Source organism: Hippoglossus stenolepis, chromosome 15, assembly GCF_022539355.2.
Source record: "Hippoglossus stenolepis isolate QCI-W04-F060 chromosome 15, HSTE1.2, whole genome shotgun sequence".
NCBI lineage: Eukaryota > Metazoa > Chordata > Actinopteri > Pleuronectiformes > Pleuronectidae > Hippoglossus > Hippoglossus stenolepis.
Window position 1 is genome coordinate 9656420 of NC_061497.1, and position 22521 is coordinate 9678940.

The window sequence follows — 22521 nt, forward strand, 5'->3', positions numbered from 1 at the left end:
GACAAGTGCCCATTGCATCCTTTAAGATTTGTATTAATGTCTGGAGATGTGACACGAAAGAATAAACCGTCTGCGTCCGTGTGAGGATTTAAAGAACGAGACTGTCAATCCATACTACAAATTGAAACGTTGAAGGATTTACAGAAAGAATATATTTGAGTTTCTCTTTCAAAATCTAAAACCTTTACCTAAATCTACATATATATTGTTCAGTGTTGTATTATCAGTAGTTCAACAAGCAGGTCCAGATGACACAGAAGTGCAGTGAGGATTTTGGAAACCATGTCTGTGCTATTAAATTGTTGAATTCAGGAAGCTCTCCTGAAGTAGAAAATAAAGCCTTGTGTTGTTGAATGGTAGCTTAATGCATTTAAACTCTCAAAGTTGTGAGACACACTTGTCACCCCCTCTTCACAGTAGTGGATCCCCAGCAGCACCTCTCAGAACACTGAGTTCTCTGCTAACAAAGCCCTCAGACCTGCACGTTCCCACCATGCAGCGCTCAGCTAGCAGTTAGCAGCGGCTAGCTACCAGCTACCACATTTGACCCTGTGCGCCTTGATGAGCTAGACATCCGGGCTGTGTGTATGGAAGATGGCGACACTTATCCTCCCTGGTGAATGGTTCAAAAACTGGGAAAAAACTGGGAAACACGAGTTGTGAGTACCCATGTGTTTCAACGCCGTGTCGGGAGACTACAGGGGTGTAACAGTTGCTGCTTTTTGGTTTATAAAAATTGCGTAGCAGGCAGAGAAGCTGGAGGCCAGTCTGTCAAGTGTCTGCTCGGGCTAACGTTAGCAAGATAACAAAAACAGCTCAAGAGGCGATGCTAGCCCTCGCTGACGCTGCTGTTTAAACCCAACCAAGATAAGCACACCGTTGGCATTTAATAGTGAATACATTTGATTTACTCCGTTCGATAAAATGGATGCGCTCGTTAATTTTGTACAGGCTAACGTTAGCTGCATGCTAGCTATCTGGCTAGCTTGCGCTCTCCTTGGACCCTGCGTTAAATTGTAAACACGATGGCTAGCTAAGCTAAGCTAGTTAGCATCATTGTAGCTACACCCTTGTGCTCCACTATTTAGCTGATAACTTGTAAAATATGTGCTAAAGTTCAAGCATGTATCCAAAGCTATCTACCAGCAGATAACCAATGAGTAGATAATGAAGAAACCATTTATCCAGTGTTTTGTTATGCCAACAGTGGCGATGATCAAGTGGAGGGAAACGATTAATCTTGACAATGTTATAGAAAGTTAGCCGTGAAGCTAGCTTCGTGGTTTATATGTGGTTTTGGGTGCCTTGGTAAACGTTATATTGCATTGGCGTGGATGCATGAAAAGACAATCGATACATAAAATGATTTAGTTGGATAAATGTTCTCTCTTAATAATTCAAGTATTGCGGTTGATGAGACGTTTATAACGTCCAGCTAACGCTATACGTTGTTAGCTAACGTTAACTGGAGCTAGATATTGCTGGTACCCACCGGTTACAGCTTTATTGCGATACGTGAATCTGCGTTCTGCGCGATATCCGCCATCAACTTTAATATCACAGCGTCAGATCTTCTTGACAGTTGCACAGAATCTTAACATCTGCAAATCAAGGTTGAGGACAGGCGGGCGCTGCTAGCTTTAGCACTGTTAAAAGGCAAATCGTCGCTGTAATACAATTGTGATTCATTTTCTTGAGCGCCATCATCACGTACAGGCGGAGACACAATGGACTCATCCACAGTCCGAGCTGCTGTTAGTGGTCGTGGGCCTTGCATGTTTAAGAAAGGCCTTCATTGAGATGCACTAAGTCAAACTACTTAAACCATAGTCCTGTACGTTATGCTTTTCACTGTAGCTGATGGCACCTTTACAGAAAAATGCTTCAGATAGTTGCAACTTGTAAATATGGCTCCTAATAAATACGCTGATATGTGTTTAAATGCAGCATTTATATTCAGTATCTGTCATGTTTCTGACTCTGGTACAGATCTCCTGTGTGCACTGAGTGTAAAGCACCTCGTATATTTATCTCAATCTCTGTGCAGAACAGAAACAAAGCTGTAATGAGCAGTCAATCCAGAATCCACATGAAGTGTTAAATGATGATAGTGTGTGTGCTCAGCTCACTGGTAAATTTTACAGCATGAGGGTCTACGTTAAAGGATGTTTTTCAGTCAGCCCTGCAGACTTTCTATAACCTCAGGGATGCAATGGCATCTCTGCGCTAAGCTAATCAAATGCATCACATTATTATTAGGTAGCCACTATATTACAGGTCAAATACTCCATTTTCATGGATGTTTGGATCTGTCCATGCCTGGCATCCATACTTCATGCTTGTGAAGCAGTGGGATTAATCACAGTCAGAGATGTGAAGGTGATTTAGTGCTGTATCCTTTTTTAAACTAGTGAAAATGGCCAGTCAACATCATGTCAATGTCGACCTTATTTATTTTGACCTTGGGCTCCTGACAAGCATTCAGTTTGGCACTGTTGAGCATCTCTGACCGACCATCGCATGTGTAGTAGCTCGCAAAGTGTGCCTTGCATCGTTAACGCTAAATGGCCCTTATCACAACCATTAGGCTGATTGAGGATATTTAATTAGTGTCACTGTAATTTAATGTGTTGAGGTGTGCTGAATTCAAAGTTTTAAGAGATGATGAGGTGACACAGTTTCTGAACCTTCCTCCCTTTCTCTTTCTCAATACTACTTCTCCAAAACCAGTTGCACTGTCAGTGGGGACACATCCATATTGGAAAACATTTCCATAGACTTTTGGAATATCTCCCATGTTTCCAAATGTCTCATTTTGTTTGGGATATTGTAGATAAGGATGGTGTAGGCATGCGTAAGTGATCAAGACTTTATGAGAATCTTAGGGTGCAGTTTATTGCAACTTATAAAGCCACTGTGTTTACGTAGTTTATGGGGGAGGGAATACATGACAAAAGGTGTATTATATATGTCAAACAGAGGCAGTTATAGAGATGATTGCTTTTTATGTTGGTGGAGGCTAACTGATCAGAAATGTCCCTCTTTGTTTTATAGTGTACAACTCTGCAAAGAACTTACAGAGAAAACAGATCATGGAAGTGAGGTTAGAGGTAAGTTAAATGATCTAATTTCTACTATACATTCATCTTTTTGTTTGTCTGTTAATGTATGTAAGCTTAGACAAATGCCGTTCTCATGAGCTTTGTGTACATTTTTTCCAGCACAGTATCCATTTAACTGTAGAGTTTCTTATTCATCCACAATATATTGTTTTTGTTTGTGACGGATGGAAATTATTACAAATAAAAATGTGCGAATGTAAAGACAAGTGGAGAAATATTGTTGCTCCCACTTGTGCAAAGCTCACACCGACCTATCCATTTAATTTTAAGGCTTTAGCTGTTCCTAAAAAGAATTGTAAAAATGTTCAGATACTATTCTGTCTCGCTTTTCTTGTTGGTTCAATTTAAGTTAAACTGTTCCTTTTGTCTTGTCTGTTTACCCCTGCAGACATACAGGCCGCCTTATATGAGCTCTGCTGGCAAGTTGTACAAGGGAACCTTAAGTTGGATCTCGTCACCAGTGTCCTTGGGGACATGATGGTAAATGTGCTTTTCAAAAATGTTTACTTGATAGCTAAACTTAAAGAAGTATCTGTTCCTGTATATTATAAATACACACAGCCATTGTTTTGTTTTAGTTTTAGCCATTTGATTCCCCATGTTCATTCTATTATGGCAGGATTCTGCACAGAGAATTCACTACCATTTCCATGGCACTTAAAAGTTTGAATGTTTGAATGCACTTAAATGTTATGGTCCTTTATTTTTCTTTCAGGAACTCCGCGATGACATGCCATCAATTTTAGCAGATGTGTTCAGTATACTAGGTAAATCTTGGTTTTTAAAAATATGTCTCATTAAAAGTAATTAAAAGATGTGTGTTATGTAATAGTTTTATGGATTTTTACTTTTTAGTAGACGTTCCATACTTAAAGACTAACTTTTTATTGTATTTTTTACAGATTTAGAAACAGGTGCTCTGGAAGAAAAAATCAAACGTGATCATTACACACAATTGGTGGGAGCATGTTTGGTAAGAAGATATCTTTAAATTATGACTCGAATGATTTTCAGGCTAAAAGTGAATTAAAAAGCTTAAGAAATTACCACAATATGAGATCCTTAAATCATTTTGTATTTGTAATGTCACCTCTGCCAAGGATGTTATGTTTACTCCCATTTCTCTTGGTTGCCTATTAAATAGAGTCCAGGTTTAACAACAACAGTTATCCTTTTAATTGCTGCATTTCCAGCTTAGAAATTTACTAATTTCCATTGTCCTTGTGATACATGTATACGAATTTCAAGTTCCCCTTCCTATTGATGTCATAGATATATTATTGATTATAATACCTGGGTCTGTAACAAACAACTCAAACAAACTAATTGACTTGATAATTTTTTCTTTCAGTTCTTTGTTCCAGAGGCTATCTTGAAAGAGAGACTGGATCCAGAAACCCTTGAATCTCTTGGACTTATAAAACAAGCCCTTCAGTTCAATCAGAAGATTGTAAAAATCAAAACTAAACTATTGTAAGTAGAGCGCACAGTTAAAGAGATGTAGACCAAAATAAATATGCTGGGCACACTCATTATGCTTCATAATACGTATTAAATATTTGTTCAACCTTTTGCTTTCTTCTCAGTTACAAGCAACAGAAGTTCAACCTGCTAAGGGAGGAGAATGAGGGCTATGCCAAACTCATCACTGAGCTTGGCCAAGACCTTTCAGGCAACATCACCAGCCATCTTGTTCTGGAGAGCATCAAGTCCCTCATAGGTACCAAAAAAATTATTGTGTCTTTGGCTTCAGTCTTGTGGTGTGTTTTAGGGGTTTGACGATAATGGAGTTATTACTACGTTAATTTCACCGAAACTTATGCCAGAACCTGCATCAAATTGACTTGGTCACCTTTCATTGCATTGATGCTGCTGTTAATTATACAATGCCTGGCCCCTGTATATTACAGAAAGTCTGTCCTCATGTACCTGCTTTTTTCCACTTGTGTTCTGTTGCCTAACCCTCTTCTTTTTCTTCTGCCTTCAGGATGTTTCAACTTAGATCCGAATCGTGTATTGGACATCATCCTTGAGGTGTACGAGAGTCGATCTGACCAAGATGAGTTCTTCTTGTCTCTCATCAAGTCCTACATGTGTGAGCCACTCACCCTTTGCCACATCCTGGGATTTAAGTTCAAATTCTACCAGGTGAGAACATTGATATTGGGTAATTAAACCTAGAATGGGTCTTGCAGTATAAACTAACCCAGAAACTAAATATATATTTATGCTGGAGCCTACTTTGTCACTTATATTTGATATTCTTTTGACTAACTGTATTTATTCATTTCTTGTGTCTTTCCTCAGGAGCCCAATGAGGAAACCCCCACGTCACTTTACCACATTGCTGCTGCTCTGCTACACCACAACCTGATAGAGCTGGAAGATCTTTATGTACATGTAAGCAAAAGTAGTTAAGACATCAAATGTCAAGATGTCAGAATTAGGGAATATAAATTCTGCAAACCTGAAGCTAGGGACTCCATGACATTCCATGATGAATATGTTTGCTGAATTCTACGACCAAACCGTTGGGTCAAAGTGTTTTTATCATCTACGTGAAATTTCTTGGAGTACAATTTGTTCCCAGTCTGAATTCTTGGATTTTGTTACCTCTCTGTCTTTCCAGCTTATGCCACAAGATGCCACCATCATAGAGGAACACAAACGGGATATCTCAGAGGCCAAGCAGGTTGCTCGCAAGCTGGTCATGGTTGTGTTGCCTTCAGAGAAGAATGAAGACAAAGAAAAGGAGAAAGAGAAAGATGAGGAGAAGAATGAGAAGGTATGAAATGTTGAGTTAGGTTCATATTTTTCTGTGCAAATTGTCTGAGATGCTGGTTCCTTATTTACCTCGGATAACTACAGTATATTTTCAGCCTTCCACACACGATAATGAGATATAAATAGGAACGGTTTTAAAAATGTATCACGTTGGAGTGTGACAGCAGCTGTGCTCAGTATTTGTTGACGGCTGTGCTCTATCTGCCTTTTATCAAATGTCGCTAAACTATGATATATAAAATATTTACACACACTTGGTTCTACTCTTTTCTGTGCCCACAGCCACCTGATAACCAGAAGCTTGGTCTATTGGAAGCGCTGCTTAGAATTGGAGACTGGCAACACGCCCAGAGTATTATGGACCAGATGCCTTCCTTCTATGCTACGTCTCACAAGGCCATTGCACTGGCTCTCTGCCAGCTTGTACACCTGACTGTGGAACCTCTTTACAGAAGGTGCAGATTTTTTTCCACTTGATTGTTTCACTTACTGCCCACCATGTGTGGTCTGAACAGAAAAAGCATGCATAACTTCAATTACACAATTTGACCTGCTGATACTAACATGTCAAGTTAAAAATAAGGAAATAAGTCTGGTACAAAACAAAGGCTCTGACACATTGGTCTGTTCTTCACAGGGCTGGTGTCCCAAAAGGTTCAAAGGGACGTATAGCGCATCCACTGAGGAACAAGCGCGCACCTCGGCCTGCAGAGATTTTTGAGGACCTACGCAGGGACACGTTCAGCATGCTCTGCTACCTGGGCCCTCACCTCTCCCACGACCCCATCCTCTTCGCCAAGATAGTGCGTCTGGGCAAGGGCTTCATGAAAGAGGTACAAAACTGTAACCATTACATGAACCCACAGTGTTTCCCCTAGGATTGCTTTCCCCATAGACGTAGGGGAAACCCTGTCCCATCTGCAAAACAGCCTAAATCTGACATACTAATCCTTTCTTTTGTCCTTTGCTTCCCAGTACCAAAGTGACAGCAAGATTGAAGTCAAAGACAAAATGGTAAATATAAAAACAGAATTTTATGATGCTGCTGTTGGTTAATATTTCAATGACTATACATTCTGTTGTTTTGCTTTAATGGATTTTCCAGTTTATTTCTAACTTATTCATGTTATATCTTGTATTTTGCAGGACACACTACTCAGTTGTTTCCTGAGCATTGCAGACCAGGTGCTACTCCCTTCGCTCTCCCTAATGGAGTGTAATGCTTGCATGTCTGAGGAACTGTGGGGCCTCTTCAAACTGTTTCCCTACCGGCACAGGTGAGATACTCTCACACTCACTTCATGCAGCACTCTGTAATTGAATCATTGAATAGTAAACCCTCAGGCAGGGCGCCAGGATGGTGTTAACTACTTAGCATGAAAATAGTAGAACACGCAGTCAGATTCAGTCGAAACATCCTTTTCAATGCAAAGTGATTTTCCCGTGTTATTTTTTTCAAACCTTTTTTTCTCCAGAGCAACACAAGGATTTTATTTTTAGAGCCTTGTTTGAATATTTTGGAACATTGTTGATCATTGCATCGACACCCCATCTTCCCAATGGGTTTATATTCCTTTTAGTTGTTTGTCATTTTGTTGCAGCTAACAATGCAGTTTCCTTAGTCGCTGAAAATATTAGCACTTTGTTGATAATTTTAAAGTATTCTCATAGCTTGACACTTTTTCCCCAAAAACTAATCTAGTCGGAAGTTTCTTAAAAGACAGATACAAGGAGACATTTACCAGCAAAATAATTGAGGTTACTTGAGTACAAAATGTACACTAGGTTTTTAGTTACTCCTGCTTTAAAGTGTATTTATTGTATTGGAAAACATTCAACACAGATTTGCATATGACTTTTTATGTGAGAGCTTAGTGAATCAGTGTGTTGTTGTTGTTGTTGTTTCTTTTCAGCGCTGTGCCCAAATAATGGTTCACATTCATAGGAATATTATGAATATATTGAATTTAGAATAAAAAGTGACGTATCAAGCAGACAATGAACCTTCTGTTATCAGGCAGCCAGTATCCCATACTTAATAAACTTGTGTTTAATGGTGGTTTCTCTATTTATATTCCCTCAGGTATCGGTTATATGGACAATGGAAGAATGAGACGTATTCCAGTCATCCTCTCTTGGTTAAAGTCAAAGCGCAGACTGTTGAAAGGGCCAAATACATTATGAAGTAGGTCACTTTACAAAACCAGTGTATTGTTACTGTGCAATCACTCGTCTTTCTTCACCTGTGGTTGAAATATAATGCATCTCAAACAGTATTTGTGTCCTTGAATATTCCCTGTTATGTATATGTATATTTGAAATGTGCTCAATCTGATACTCATTTTTACCAGCTAATTCAGACCTGTTCTGTGCTGCAGAATACTGCAAGATTAATTCAACTTAAATGATTGGATATTTCAATAGTTTTTCCAGGACATTTCTCTACCCTCTCACTATCATGCTTTGGAATATTACCTTACCATCACCAGTGACTAGTCAATACAGATAGTGGAGTGTTTCTAATCTTGGACAATAAAATAGCCTTGACACACCACATTATCATGAGGCATTCATTGCTATCAGGATATTATGGTCATTTTTCTTATATCTTACTGCTGCTTTTTTACAGAAGCATTTATTTCATGACTTAGAAGCGAAAAACAAAGAACCTTTTCGGGATAATTAAAAAATATATTAAGTTGCACATCTTGTATTTGGAAATGTAATAATCATCACTGAGTGGAATGGACTAGTATCCAATTGTGAAAACATGCAGAGACGTGTGCTGTGATGCTTACAGAGGGGACAGTATTTGCTTAAACCACTGTTTGCAGCGTCTTGTGTTTTAATCCGCCGTTTCCTGTCTTTTCTCCCCCTCCACAGGCGGTTGACCAAAGAGAATGTGAAACAGTCTGGAAGGCAGATTGGCAAGCTGAGCCATAGCAATCCCACTATCCTCTTTGATTATGTAAGTCTATTTTGTTGAGGTCAAATTTATGTAACTTAACTTTTATTTTGAATTAAGTCAACAAATTACAAAGACTGATTCCAGATTTCTACAGTAAAAAATATTTTCCCCTCGCAATCGCTTGCATCTCGTGCTCTGCTAACAAATCATGCATTTATGAATCTAAGTAAAAGCCATTTGGTAAAAGCTGGGTAAAGATGAGACTGTGTTCCTGCTGCACTTAAAATTAAAGACTTGTTAAAAATGCAGCAGTGGGAGGATGTGTCATGTAGCCTTGTCTGCATTTTTACACATCTCTGCCTCCTACTTCACCAATATTTTAAAACATGAGTTCCTCATATAACGTTCCCTATAGGTTACACATATACTACAAAGATGTTCTCAGCAGATTTGTTAGGTCACATTGTGGAGATATGGAGGTGACATCAGGTTCAGGTATAATCTGCTGTTAATCCTCTGTAGTTGATGATGATATATCCCCTTTTCTGTTGTTTCGCAGATGCTGTCTCAGATCCAGTGGTACGACAACCTTATTGTTCCAGTGGTGGACTCACTGAAATACCTCACATCCCTCAACTATGATGTCTTGGCTTGTATCCTACACTGCCCAGTGTGTATGTGCGTATGTGTAATGGAGGCAATGGGTTTCAGGCGAAGTGGGGCTTTTTTCTGTCGTTCTACTTAACTCTGTCTTCAGATTGCATAATCGAGGCTCTTGCCAATCCTGAGAAGGAGAAGATGAAGCATGACGACACTACCATCTCCTCATGGCTTCAGAGTATGTCTTCACACCTCACTGGCCTTTTACCGTACCGCAGTCACATCAGAAAAAGAGGGACTTTTGTTTTGTTTTCATGAGTATCAAAATATGAATCTTTCCCCTTTTTATCCAAGGTCTGGCAAGTCTTTGTGGAGCTGTGTTCAGAAAATACCCAATTGAGTTGGCTGGCCTCCTTCAGTATGTCACCAATCAGCTGAAAGCAGGAAAGAGGTACATGACCCCAAATTATGATAGGGAAACAACAATGGATGACTGGTTTGCAGGATGTGCTGAGTTCAAGCTCTGCTTGAGTTTTAGTCTATCACTATCTACCAAGTAAAAGCAGGAGATGTTTTCCCTGTGAAATTGTACTCCATGCATTAATACAATGTATTTTAACGAGCAGTGATTAAAAAAAGATACATGTCCCTTCTCCCCCTGCAGTTTTGACCTGCTCATCCTGAAAGAGGTGGTCCAGAAAATGGCCGGCATTGAGATCACAGATGAGATGACGTCAGAGCAGCTAGAGGCCATGACCGGAGGGGAGCAACTCAAAGCAGAGGTATAAAGATTCAAGTACAGTTATTATTCCCTAATGTAGACCTGCGAGCACGTTCTGTATGATTACCTGTACCGGTGATGTATTCAAGCTCACCTCCATGTCATTGTGGATGTGATTTTTGACAACAGGGCGGCTACTTTGGCCAGATCAGGAACACAAAGAAGTCATCTCAGCGTCTGAAGGATGCACTACTGGACCATGAACTGGCCCTACCACTGTGTCTGCTAATGGCCCAGCAACGGAATGGTGTGGTTTTCTTAGAAGGTGGAGAAAAACACCTTAAACTTGTTGGCCATCTCTATGACCAGGTATACACCTTCTCTTATTGTATGAGTTTAACCAGTTTCTTGTTTTTAGCAGTTAAGTCAACAATATACCTACCAGCTCACTTCTTACTTTCTAAATGAATCTAAAACATAATTATTTTAGTCTATTTTTGTTGCTCAGTAAATTCTTTGTCTTCCTGCAGTGTCATGACACATTGCTGCAGTTTGGTGGCTTTCTGGCCTCCAACCTCAGCACAGAGGATTACATCAAGCGGGTTCCCTCGATTGACATCCTCTGTAACCAGTTCCACACTCCGCATGATGCTGCCTTCTTCTTGTCTCGGCCAATGTACGCCCATCAGATTTTGGTGAGTCGACTGCTCTTTCAGATTGTCAATGCATCACGTCACATTCCTGTTATTGAGGGAGATTCTAGACTTTATTATTAACACAATGATCAGGTGTAGATTTTTGTAAGATTATTAACTGAAAGTTTGATCTATTTAAGCCTGACCTCTGTTGTTGGTGTGGAAAATGATTTAAGAAGATATCATGGATAAATTGTATTTATTTTTATCTGTGGAAAACCCCTATACCCAAATCCACATTTATTTATCACTAAGAAAACTTTTATTTAACTAAATCCTTTCTACTCACAGTCAAAGTATGACGAGATGAAGAAAGGGGAGAAAGGCAACCGGCAGCAGCAGAAGGTACACAAATACGTGGCAGCCTGTGAACAGGTGATGACACCGGTGCACGAGGCTGTGGTGTCGCTTCATCCTTCCAGGGTGTGGGATGACCTCCGCCCTCAGTTTTATGCCACCTTCTGGTCCCTCACCATGTATGATCTGGCTGTGCCTCACGCCGCATATGAACGTGAGGTCAACAAGCTCAAGGTCCAGATTAAAGCCATTGAAGAGAATCCAGAGATTGTGAGTAGCTGTTCCACAAATGTCAACATATAATCCCCCATTTACATTCTACTCGAAACCCACTCGTAATTCAAGGATTGGTGTTGTAGCAGTAGCAGCCTAAGTGATTTAAAACGCATAATACAAGAGGTCACTATCAGTGCTGCATAGGTGTCTGTATATATGTGGTTTGAATATTGCTGTGGTTTCCTTCTGACATAGCCCTTGAATAAGAAAAAGAAGGAGAAGGAACGCTGCACTGCCCTGCAGGAGAAACTGCAGGAGGAGGAGAAGAAGCAGCTGGAACACGTCCAAAGGGTTTTACACCGTCTCAAACTGGAGAAAGACAACTGGTTGTTTGCCAGTGAGTTTTCTAATGTTAATGCCTGTGACACTAATGATGCATCTTACACTGCATGTGTTCATTCTTCCAGAAGGCTGCCCTTTTTCAGTTGACAAAAAGAAAACACCATCCATTTTAAATGTGATTGATCTTTAAAGTTTAGTTTCTCCCCAAGTAACCTACTAGAATAAAATCAATATTTCACAAGTAGATGTTTAATGTTCATGGTAGTATTCAGTCAGTTTTAGATACAGTCTAAACACGACTAGTAATGTAGTTATGGGGGACATCCAGTAAAAGCTCATCAAGACTTGACTATGATCACAGCATTAATATTGGAGGTTAATCTAATGTTTATTGGTCTCTCTTACTAACACAACTTAATATGCTTCCTGACAGAATCCACAAAGAATGAGACCATCACAAAGTTCCTGCAGCTCTGTCTGTTCCCGCGCTGCATCTTCTCTTCCATCGACGCTGTGTACTGCGCCCGCTTTGTCGAGCTCGTCCACCAGCAGAAAACGCCCAACTTCTGCACCCTTCTCTGCTATGACAGGGTAAGACACTCCGAAACAACATACTGTACACACTCTGATCTTAATGCACTTATGATGATGGCTTTTAATATCTTAACTGCACTCTTCTTAAAGCTATAAAGTGTTTTATGAGAAGAGGAATAAACACGAATAATGTGATTAAGGAGGGGGATAATATAGGCTAAAATTTTCACCAAATCAGCAGAAATAGTACCAATATTGAAATAACACTAAAGAAGAAATTCAAGCGGTTCAACAACCACTCAAGTGCTCCAACAATTTAAAGCTTGAAAGGAACATTTCACAACTGCTGGTTTTTAAGACCACTGTTGTAAATCTCAATGTTGAGAGGCCACAATTAAGTGCAGCTTTCAGATATTGGCAATAATCACACAGACTTTGTAGCTTTTTCTAACCACTACATTGGGTCACTGCAGGTTTTCTCTGCCATTATTTACACTGTGGCCAGCTGCACGGAGAACGAGTCTCACCGCTACGGCCGCTTCCTCTGCTGCATGCTGGAGACGGTGACCCGTTGGCACAGCGATCGTGCAATCTATGAGAAGGTACTTCTACCGGCTCTACACATGCAAAATATGTTCATATGTTGTGTTTACAGATGTATGATGTAAAGTGGTTATTTATGTCTCCTCTTATTGTGTGGTCATAGGATTGTGTGAATTTCCCTGGCTTCCTGACCATCTTCAGAGCCACCGGCTTTGATGGAGGGAACAAAGCAGATCAGCTAGATTATGAGAACTTCAGGCATGTGGTGCACAAATGGCACTACATGCTGACTAAAGTGAGCTGCCTTTCCTTTTAATATTGTTTTTCTGTTTAGTAAAGCCAAGTGGAAGTTGTGCATGTATCTATATTCACTCACTCTGTTTCTGTTACTTAAGGCTTCAGTTCACTGCCTGGAGACGGGAGATTACACCCACATCCGCAACATTCTCATCGTGCTCACCAAGATCCTGCCCTGCTATCCCAAAGTCCTGAACCTGGGCCAAGCGCTCGAGTGCCGTGTCCAGAAGATCTGCCTTGAGGAGAAGGACAAGAGGCCAGACCTCTATGCCTTAGCAATGGGGTAACACAGCGTTGTGTGCTGTTCAGCTCTCCGTGGAGCATACAGTGAATTTATTTTTGTGAAATGCCATAAAAACAGGGAAGCATGGGAGATTGAAACACAAGTGTGCTTCCTTTGCACTCTGCACTGGGCTCTGTTGAGTTTCTAGATATATTTGAGTGTTTATTGATTTAGTTGTTCAGTACACAATGTTTTTCAGCTCTAGTCTGCATATAGGGGATGGCTTGCTTTTCAAAGTATGTGTAATTCAACCTTTGAGTGTTACTCAAGTGAAAGTTAACAAGATCAACAAGGAATTGCTCCTGTTTTATGTCGACTAAATCGCACCCTCAGGGATAAATTACGTCTGAACTTCAGTTTTCACTTGTGTTACTTTATAGCTGCGTATACTTGGGTTTGTTTTTGCAGGAAAATTCCATGTTTTAGCTCTCAAATACCTTTTGTTTTCTTCTCTCTGAAAGTTTTTTTTAAACCGTGTGACAATCAATTACTTTGGAGGTTTTTGTGTCTGCCTTGTGCAAACCCTTTATGCGTCTTACAGTTATTCAGGTCGGTTGAAAGGCCAGAAGGTGCACATGGTCCCTGAGAATGAGTTTCATCACAAGGAGCAGCCAGCGCGCAGTGCCACCCCTGCCAGTCAGCAGAACGGCCCCGGCAGCACAGGCAAGCCCACCACCAGCACAAACAAGACAGACGAGGGGGCATCAGAGGATGGTGGTGAGTGATGAAACATGACTGATTCAAATGCTGTGCTTCTTAATTTCGCAATTAAACATGCAGTGAAATCAAGCTGCCATTTGATGTGTAATATTGTACCTGAGTAAGTTTAGATCTGGTTTTAAGATGGCACTGCTAAATTATTACATTTCAGATATGTCTGCAACAAAATTCTAGATAATTGGTTGAAAGTCATAAAAGTTAAACATTGGGATCCATCAGCATGTACAGTTTATGTTGTCGTTAGCATTTTATTGAAATCGAACATTGCTCCAAACTCGAACACGCACCTCAGTACTATTCATAAATCCTGGGCTCATACAGTTCTTGTTTTTTTTTTTTTTATGCAGAACGGGGAAAGGATAAATCCAGTGCGACAACAAAGCCAGTGAACAAAGCCAACAGTGCAGCGGCCAAAGTGACCACCAGCAATGGGAACGGTGCCCTCATTAGGTAGGTTCTTCAAGAGCTGCTATGACACTAATGTGCTGAGTCAAAGCTATTATGCCTTTTTAGGATCAGTCGAATCTTGTATGAAACAATTTTTGAAACTGAAAATTTCAATCCTTTTGCAGCACCAAAGCCGTAAAAGAGCGGGATGACAAAGAGAAGAGCGGGAAAGAGAAAAAAGAGAAAAAGGAAAAGACACCGGGCAGCACTCCTGAGACAAAGGCCGAGAACCGTCGGGAGAAGCAGAGAGACGAGAGAGCGGGAAAGGAGGAGCGGCCGGCACGTGAGGGTAAGGAGAAGACCCCCAAGGCTGACAGGGAGAAAGTGAAGGTCGAGGAGAAGAGCAGCAAAGATGACAAGGCCAAAGCCGGCAACGGGGAGCCCATTGAGCCGTCCAGGGAGCGCGACGCCATCAAGGAGTCCAAGAGCAAGGAGAAAGGAGACAGAAGCGCTGTGGCGGGGTCCCTCAAGTCACCAGGTCTCAGATCAGAATCGGCCGAGTCTGAGAGGGGTAAGCATCATCTCTGGTTGTCTGTTATTCAGCTGTGTTCTCTGCACAGCTCATAAAATACAGTATAAACTTATACACCCCATATGACTATCAGATTTTACAGTATTGGATCACATTGTTCTATTTAGGTGCTTGATGTGGTTATTTTAACCCATTTCATTCAGTACTCCATGTCAAGAAAATGGTTACAGGAAGTTGTGCTTTTTACTGTAGAATTATTTTCCAGTGTAGAAAAGATGGAAAGTGGCTGATCAAATTTCACAAATTCACTCTTATTGTTTTCACAGATCACAAAAGACGAAAGCTCGACACTCACTCTTCTCCATCCCACTCCTCGTCTGTTAAGGTTAGTATGGCTTGAGGAAGGCTGTGCCCGTTTCTTCTCTATCTGCCGGAGCGTTCCCTGCCGTTGCACATTCCAGCAGCCCTGAAGATCACCAAGGAGAGTTGTCGTACATGCAGGCGTGGCACCTGGAAATCCTGGCCAAATCCAAGGGATTTGGAAATCATTCCATGGACATCAGCATAATATTTTGCAGAATTGGGAGAAAACCCCTCAAAGACTTAGCCAAAAGAATATTGTAAATATTGAGTATTTTCATATTGAAATAGTTATCTATTTTCGTATTTATGAAAGCAGTCAGTGTGCCTTGGAAAGAAATTTTTTAAGCACTTCTATATTCCTTGTGGATTTTTTGCTTTTTTGAGAATAATATTCACCCGAAGTTAAATGGCTTACCCAATCAAGAGCTTTCGCCTGTTCCAGTGGCTGAGTTTTTTTTTTTTATAACAACAAAAGAAGCGTTCTACCACTTCAAATGGCGCCCAAGAATCTTCCCCGTTTTTGCGACCTGAGAAGAAACCCTGGTTAAAGTGATGTTATTTCGTTTGGCCCTCGACGTGCCTGGATCCAGCGCGGCGTCGAATGGCATCAAGCAGAAGTGCCTGTCTGCTCCAGCTGAGTCATCGGCCCCTCTTCTATCTACGTTTGTTAAACCAACCTGCATGCAGTCCTACGTCACATGATGCGTATCCAGTCTGTCCTGCTGGCCTCTACAACGCGATCACCACAGCTACCGACCATCGGCATCAGTCGTACTACCTCCTGGCAAGCATTCAATGGAAAATCAGAGCCACCAGCAACCGAGATCATCGGAGAAAATGAATGTCACAGTTTTGAATCGGCCAAAAATGCAGAAGAAAATAAGCCTGCCACTACAAAGAGAGGGAAAGAGTGGGCGAAGCCTGAATCGTCTGGAGCATTGCCCACACCACTGGAAGCTTGTGATAGGTCTTAATTTTACCCTTCGCCAGAGAAATAGGCTCCATGTGTCTTATCCATTCCTCAACTGTAAGTGACAGCAACAGTTACCTATGTAGGGATGCAGTCAAGCACATAAGAACTGAGTGATTTGTCTTACACACACAGGCAGACACACATCCAGTAAATACAGAATTTGCACTTTAGATGTATTGAATACCAGCTGCACTGTAGAACTTTTATATTATGCTGCGTGAAATTGCAGACATGTCTGTAGTAATATGACTTAGCAGTTATTTCATATATGCTCAGGGTATTTCTATTTCTAGTATTGACATTCCAGATGTTGAGCCTATGAACCCTCGTATGTAATAACCTTGTCAAAGCCTTAGTCCTTGAAGGTCAGAGGTCAAGGGCGAAGTATGCTGTTGGTCCGGCCTGACCCGACTCCCAGTCCCCCCCACCCCTTCTTCCAACTCTCTACTGCTGTCTGAAAACCTCCTCCCAACCCCACCCCCTCCCAGCTCATCTGTCATCTCCATTCATCCCTACAGGACAATAGCAACGAACCCAAGGAGTCCACATCCAAGGTTTGAACCAACTCTGCTACTCGCACCTTTTCTCACATTGTCTGTTTTTCTTTGTTCAGGTGAAGGAATTTGAACTTTCTTTGTATTCTCACACTGAATTGATTCATGTCATGATTCAAGTCCATTTGGAGGCAGCAGAATAAGCTGAAAACATCTGACATATTATAAGTTGTTAAGGTAAACAGTTGCCTGTACATCCAGCAGACACTCAGCGATTAACATGGAGTCATGTTTCTGACAAACGTAAGGCTAATTTGAGTGTCTGTTTTGATTCCCCCCCAGTTCATTATCTGTAAGATGCTCCAGCTAGTCCATACCTTTGTCTGCTGTTTGATGCTGTTCAGGTAGTGTACAGTAACAGTCTTCCTGTGGCTGTAAACCAGGTTGATATGAGTGACGTTGTGGGATGTAAAAACAACAACACGTTAAAATAGAACAAAAGGTTTCATAAAACCGAGGAGCACTGCAGCCGTGTGATTATTCTCTGGCCGTCACTATGAACGACCCTGTGGTCACAATACACAGTAATTCGATCTTTTGTTAGTATAAATAATAAGTTGTGCGGATTTGAGGATTTCAATTGAAGTGGTCCAATACTTTTAAATAATAGCGTCCACTTGAAAACACTTATCAGCTCTGTTCTCTTATTGCATAAGAGAATAATAACAATAAACAGTTTTCAAAACTTATTACAGCCACATGGGACCCAAATTGAATCTGAGGAAAACACAAAAGGTGTCACATAAACACCAAACACTCATAGGTCCCTCCAGGTTTTGTTTGTCTCTACATTGAATCACTGTGATGATAATTTGGGTTTAAGACACCAATGAAAAGAAAAGTAAAATAAATCTCAATTAAATGACCTTATTTCATTGGTTTCTATAGTTTCTTCTTCTTAATTTTCCCTTCAAGATAATATAAAGTAGATGCATCATTTATAACCTTGTATCTGTCTTCCTATCATCTTTTCTTTCTGTTGATCCGTTTTGTTTTTTGTACTGTTTTGCGACTAAAATGTAAAATGTGTTGCACTGAATGCTCTCTGGTATGAAGACCATCAGTAACTAGATGTCATGTGCTGAGGTCTATATTTATATAAATCACTATATATCACTTATTGGCACGTCAACACTTGCAGAAAGATGTATGTAAACCCTGCATGATGGCACTTCATGTTAAGTCCCACTATACAATATTCAAAAGCAGTATACAAACATTTAATAAATGGTCTATAACACTCTTAACTAATAAACTAACTAAAGTAGCGCCTTGACACCTAAGTCACAGTTTCTCTTATTTTCAACTTGAGCCATAGGTTGTAGTTTCTGCTTGACACTAAGTGATATTACTTATAATATTGTCCTGCTTCCACTGGGAGCTAACATTAATCAATTGATGGAATTTAATGAAAATTGTAAATTCATAATTTATTTGGAGACATGGGACAGCTCATGCTTTAGAAGCTTTTTAGAATTGTACAGTTTATTTAGTCTGGTTTTGGAGCAGTGCTTCCTATGACCTAAATATATGTAGGAATCCACACTGTTTTTATCAATGACTAATGTCAGCTCGATCAATACTTGTTACAAGACTCCGTGATTGATCAACAGTGATACTTTAACAAAGGCGTTTCTACAACTTCCTTTTTAGTCCCGCTATTGGATATAGATTTATGGATCCAATTATCAGGCATTGTGGGATTGTGAGGAAATAGCCAAGAAATATTTCAGTTTGTTGTCCATCCTTGTTTTTGTACGTTGTGTATGTGTTATTTACTTGTAACACAATAACGTAGTATTAAGAATAGTAACATTCCATGTTTAAACACTCCCAACAACATTAAAATATTTTCTTTTGTCTTGTTCTGTTCATATATAAATGTCTTTGCAGCATCACATCAGCTACAATTCAGTAACCCGGTCCAAGAGCAGAGAGAGGGAGACGGAGAAGAAAGACTCAGAGAACGCACAGGGCCGATCCAAAGAGAAGAAGGAAGAAAAGGATCGGAAAGAAAGGAAACGAGTCAGTATTTTGCAAGAACACTGCACGTTGTCAAATGGGTTTTTGGAAAAGGTCATCCTTGTGAATTTATAGAAGTCTCCTATATACACTTTGTTCTAAAGGCAGCCCGTTTGTAGTAGTATAAAGAGAATGGTCAGGATATATGTTAACACGTGGTATGTCATGTTTCTTTTAGGACCATATTGTCAATGACCACGAAACGAACCTAGAAACCAAACGTAGAAAGGACGAGAATGGAACCAGTAAGTTTGATCTCTCAAAATCTGACGTAGCCATTAACTTGGTAATGTACAATGCAGTAAGTGCAGGAACCAAATCTTTTCCTCCCAGATTCCTCCAAAAACAGAAAGAGCACAAGTCCCTTGTGTGACTCGCCACTTTCTGCTGAAAAAGAGAAGAGCAAAAGATCCAAATCTTCCAGCAAAGAGAAGGCGGAGTCTGGGAAACCTGAGCGAACGTCCTCCGGAGGCAAAAAGGTCAGCTCAGCTCGTCACTGCACCACCGCCACACACTCCCCTGGTCTGTTGGTTGAAATGTAGTGAACACTAACCTTTAGTTCATGAACTTTTAATACTCTCACTTCTCTACCGAAGAGCTCAGACACTTCTACTTAATCTGAGTATATTCATTGATTCACCAATGACTGGGACATTAATATTGTTAAATAATCCCATCTTATTTCCATTACCACTAACATGTTTTTCAATTCATACTTGTTTCTGTTCATGTGCTCCAGGAGTCCAGACACGACAAAGAGAAATCTGAGAAGAAAGAGAAGAGGGACAGCAGTGGAGCAAAGGAAGAGAAAAAGCAATATCCTTAAACATAGAGGAACACCTCAATGAGAAATCAGTTTTATTTGTATTTTTAAGTGTGAATATTTTAATATTAAAAGTTGCTGAATATTTCTACTTAGCTGTTGTTTTCTGCCACATTGAATCACTAAAGTTAGCTGGGATCACCTGCTTTGTTCGCATGTTTGGTCATCGCCGGCAGAGTGAGCTTGTTTTGAAAAGATATTCTTATGTATCATTGTTTCAAAGTGTTCGGTAACGTTCAGCTGCTCGCGGTTCTTAATAGTTTACATTATGACACTATTACTTGTTCATCTGCCGTATGTCACTAAACACTCAGATGCAATAACTATTTAATTGTGGTGAAGACTCCCTTTTACATTTTGCAAATAAGACTTCCTCCTCCACCTAAAACAGTCTCGGAGCCCAATCGGCTATCGTGTGATTTCAAATTAGCGTCTGGGGACGACGGCCAATATTTTGGGGCTTCAGGTGTCTTCAGCGGTTCCCTGAGCCAAGACTCCATCCTCCGTTTGCCGTTCACTGTTTACAGTCCGACTAGTTTCTTTCACCACTGAGTCGAACGTGTTTTTCACCCAAAACACAAACGATGATACTTTTTGTAGGTGTTTTAGGTCCAGTCTGCATTTTGGCTACTCTATTACCAGCTATGTGAATATGAATGTTGATAAATGAAAAAGCAGATAGCTGATGTATTTCGGGCTGTGTGTTCTGTCTCCACACGGACAGTTAAACTGCTGGCAACCGAAGCCTGCTCAAACGTGAAACAGAAACCAGAAGGCCTCGGTTCCCCCCAAAATGTTGTCCCTCGCCTACAGATTCTGCATATCCACAGTCAGAATCTGTTTATAGAGATTCAGATTTATTTGATTGTCTAATTTGAGCATGTAGCTGCTCGTTTCTGTCTTCAACAACCAGCATTTCAAAAAGCCCCTCTGGTTTATTATTGATATTTTTGTTGTTTCCTGTAATGGAAAAGTTCCTGGTTGCACCGTATTGGTTAACAGAACACCCTTTTGATACGCAGTCTGGAGCATGGAAGCTGAAAGACTCGACTGTTTAATGCCAAAACAAATTTTTGTCAATAATTCAGCAGTTGTCAGCGTTTAAGTTTTTGATTAATTTCACATTTTCCCTTAACAATCCCACTCATAAATCCTCTGACAAGCACAGATAATGTGCACTAATCAGTGAAGGTAAGATGCTTTCAGATTCTTGGCAAACAGCTCTTGATAGGACGATGTATGCTCAGTGTTTGATGCACTTTCTCTCTCTGATCCGCAGCAGAACTGGAGAAGCTGTGCTTTTATCTGCTCTGCCATCTGTACCATGTTGTTAACTCTTACTCTCATTCTCTGCCTGTGTTGTTTTTCCTGTGAACTCCCCTCCCGAGTGTCGCTAGCTGTAGTTACTTCAACTCCACTCGTTCTTTTTCCACTTACACAGTGAATCTGCTGCAGTTTATCTTTTTCCGTTTTTGTTATTCAGTACGGGAACAATGTGCTGCTCTCTACACAATGTTATTGTTATTCTAATTGGAACCAGTTGTTACTGTATGACTTGTCTGGGAAGGATCTGGTCATGATTCAAAAATCGTATGCGTGAACATTTGTATTTTTTTGTACGTTGTCAGGCTTTGCTTTTTGCTCGTTTAATTGGAGTTAACTTGCTTTCCATACTCACTTACCTCATATTCTTTTGAGATAATTAGATACTTATATTTATTTATCTCCACCTTTTAATCCTAGTAAGACAGTAGGCACAAGTGATAAATTCTACAAAGGACCAGTTTGTATATTATGTACAATAATAAAGAGGGTAACATGACGTTCACATCATGTTAGTTCTTTTTTTTTTTTGATGTCCCTTTCAGTCCTTTTGTGATTTTGTGTTAATCAGGTTTTTACATAATTTATAAAAATGCCTGTTCAACCTTCAAATGTAGAGTTGTAAAGAAAAAAAAACCTGACAAAAAACGCGTTCTGTACTCCAAATGCAACTGTTTAAAAATGACTTTTGGAGATTTTATCTGCTGTACTCAATGAGTGTTAGCGTTTTTTTTAAAAACAAAAACCAATAAATAATAGTTTTCCTAGTGTGTCACTTTCATATTGTCTCTTACCTTCATTTCCTTCTCCACCAACAGGAAACTTATGAAACAGAGAGTAAGTCACTCAGCGGCTGTAGAGACAGATTTTTACAGGTTGTACCTCAGATACAGTTGAATGATAGAAACTCACTGAAATACATTTAGATGAGTCAGTGACCCGGTGTCACTCATAACCAGAACGTCTTTATTTTCTACATCAAATCCTAAACTCATGTTTACACTCTGTTAGGTAACATTCAGCTCTTTGTCACATGCTAAAATGATGCGGCGCTAACACTGTATTTGATCTATCTGCATCTTGATCTATAAAATCACAGGAATGTTTCTGGGGAGAAAAACTTGTTTGCGATGTTTGCAGAATCAAGTTACTATACTTCCAGTTCATTTCAAGGGATTGCATAATCAATTACATTTTGGTCAATGACCTGTATGTAAACTTAACAGTTATTTGTACATTTTGTTTATGGACTAGCATTTTATTGATCAAATGTGTTTGTTATGATAAAGTTTTATTTGAGTTGAAATGGATCTGTCGTTTATCCAGTTGAAACTACACTAATTAAACTCAAATAACTGTCTCCCTCTGCAGTTTGTACCAGATAAAGTTCTTTCTGTAAAACTTTTCTAAAATTACTGACATGGGACCTGAAAAATTTAAATACACTTCAAAATCCACTTTTTTCCCTCATATCTGGATACA

General features: G+C 40.0%; 1 protein-coding gene across 3 annotated transcripts; it reads left to right on the plus strand.

The window, feature by feature from the left end:
• The first annotated feature begins 502 nt into the window (after window positions 1-502).
• On the plus strand, window positions 503-21820 carry thoc2 (THO complex 2). 3 transcript variants are annotated; one of them, XM_035178704.2, is made up of 39 exons: window positions 503-659; window positions 3055-3110; window positions 3511-3602; window positions 3838-3889; window positions 4025-4095; window positions 4474-4595; window positions 4709-4842; window positions 5110-5270; window positions 5430-5522; window positions 5752-5907; window positions 6189-6361; window positions 6544-6739; window positions 6882-6920; window positions 7053-7183; window positions 7990-8091; window positions 8790-8874; window positions 9374-9467; window positions 9572-9652; window positions 9769-9865; window positions 10079-10196; window positions 10325-10504; window positions 10666-10830; window positions 11122-11397; window positions 11599-11740; window positions 12119-12276; window positions 12693-12821; window positions 12926-13057; window positions 13158-13342; window positions 13884-14059; window positions 14410-14512; window positions 14635-15020; window positions 15308-15366; window positions 16836-16871; window positions 18765-18896; window positions 19072-19138; window positions 19227-19372; window positions 19633-19709; window positions 20861-20907; window positions 20996-21820. In XM_035178704.2, exons 1-38 carry the CDS (start codon window positions 595-597, stop codon window positions 20886-20888), a joined length of 4695 nt encoding a protein of 1564 aa, XP_035034595.1. In that variant the 5' UTR covers window positions 503-594; the 3' UTR covers window positions 20889-20907; window positions 20996-21820. The 3 variants fall into 3 exon arrangements, with proteins under 3 accessions (XP_035034595.1, XP_035034596.1, XP_035034597.1); XM_035178705.2 differs by having other exon boundaries at window positions 20999-21820; XM_035178706.2 differs by having other exon boundaries at window positions 19633-21820.
• Window positions 21821-22521: the final 701 nt, after the last annotated feature.

Excerpts from the sequence above, each read along its gene's own strand:
- thoc2 (XM_035178704.2), top strand. The coding sequence starts at position 595 with ATGGCGACACTTATCCTCCCTGGTGAATGGTTCAAAAACTGGGAAAAA. Across the intron at positions 10,197-10,324 it reads GGGAGCAACTCAAAGCAGAG|GGCGGCTACTTTGGCCAGAT; the intron begins GTATAAAGATTC and ends TTTTGACAACAG. Across the intron at positions 10,505-10,665 it reads TTGGCCATCTCTATGACCAG|TGTCATGACACATTGCTGCA; the intron begins GTATACACCTTC and ends GTCTTCCTGCAG.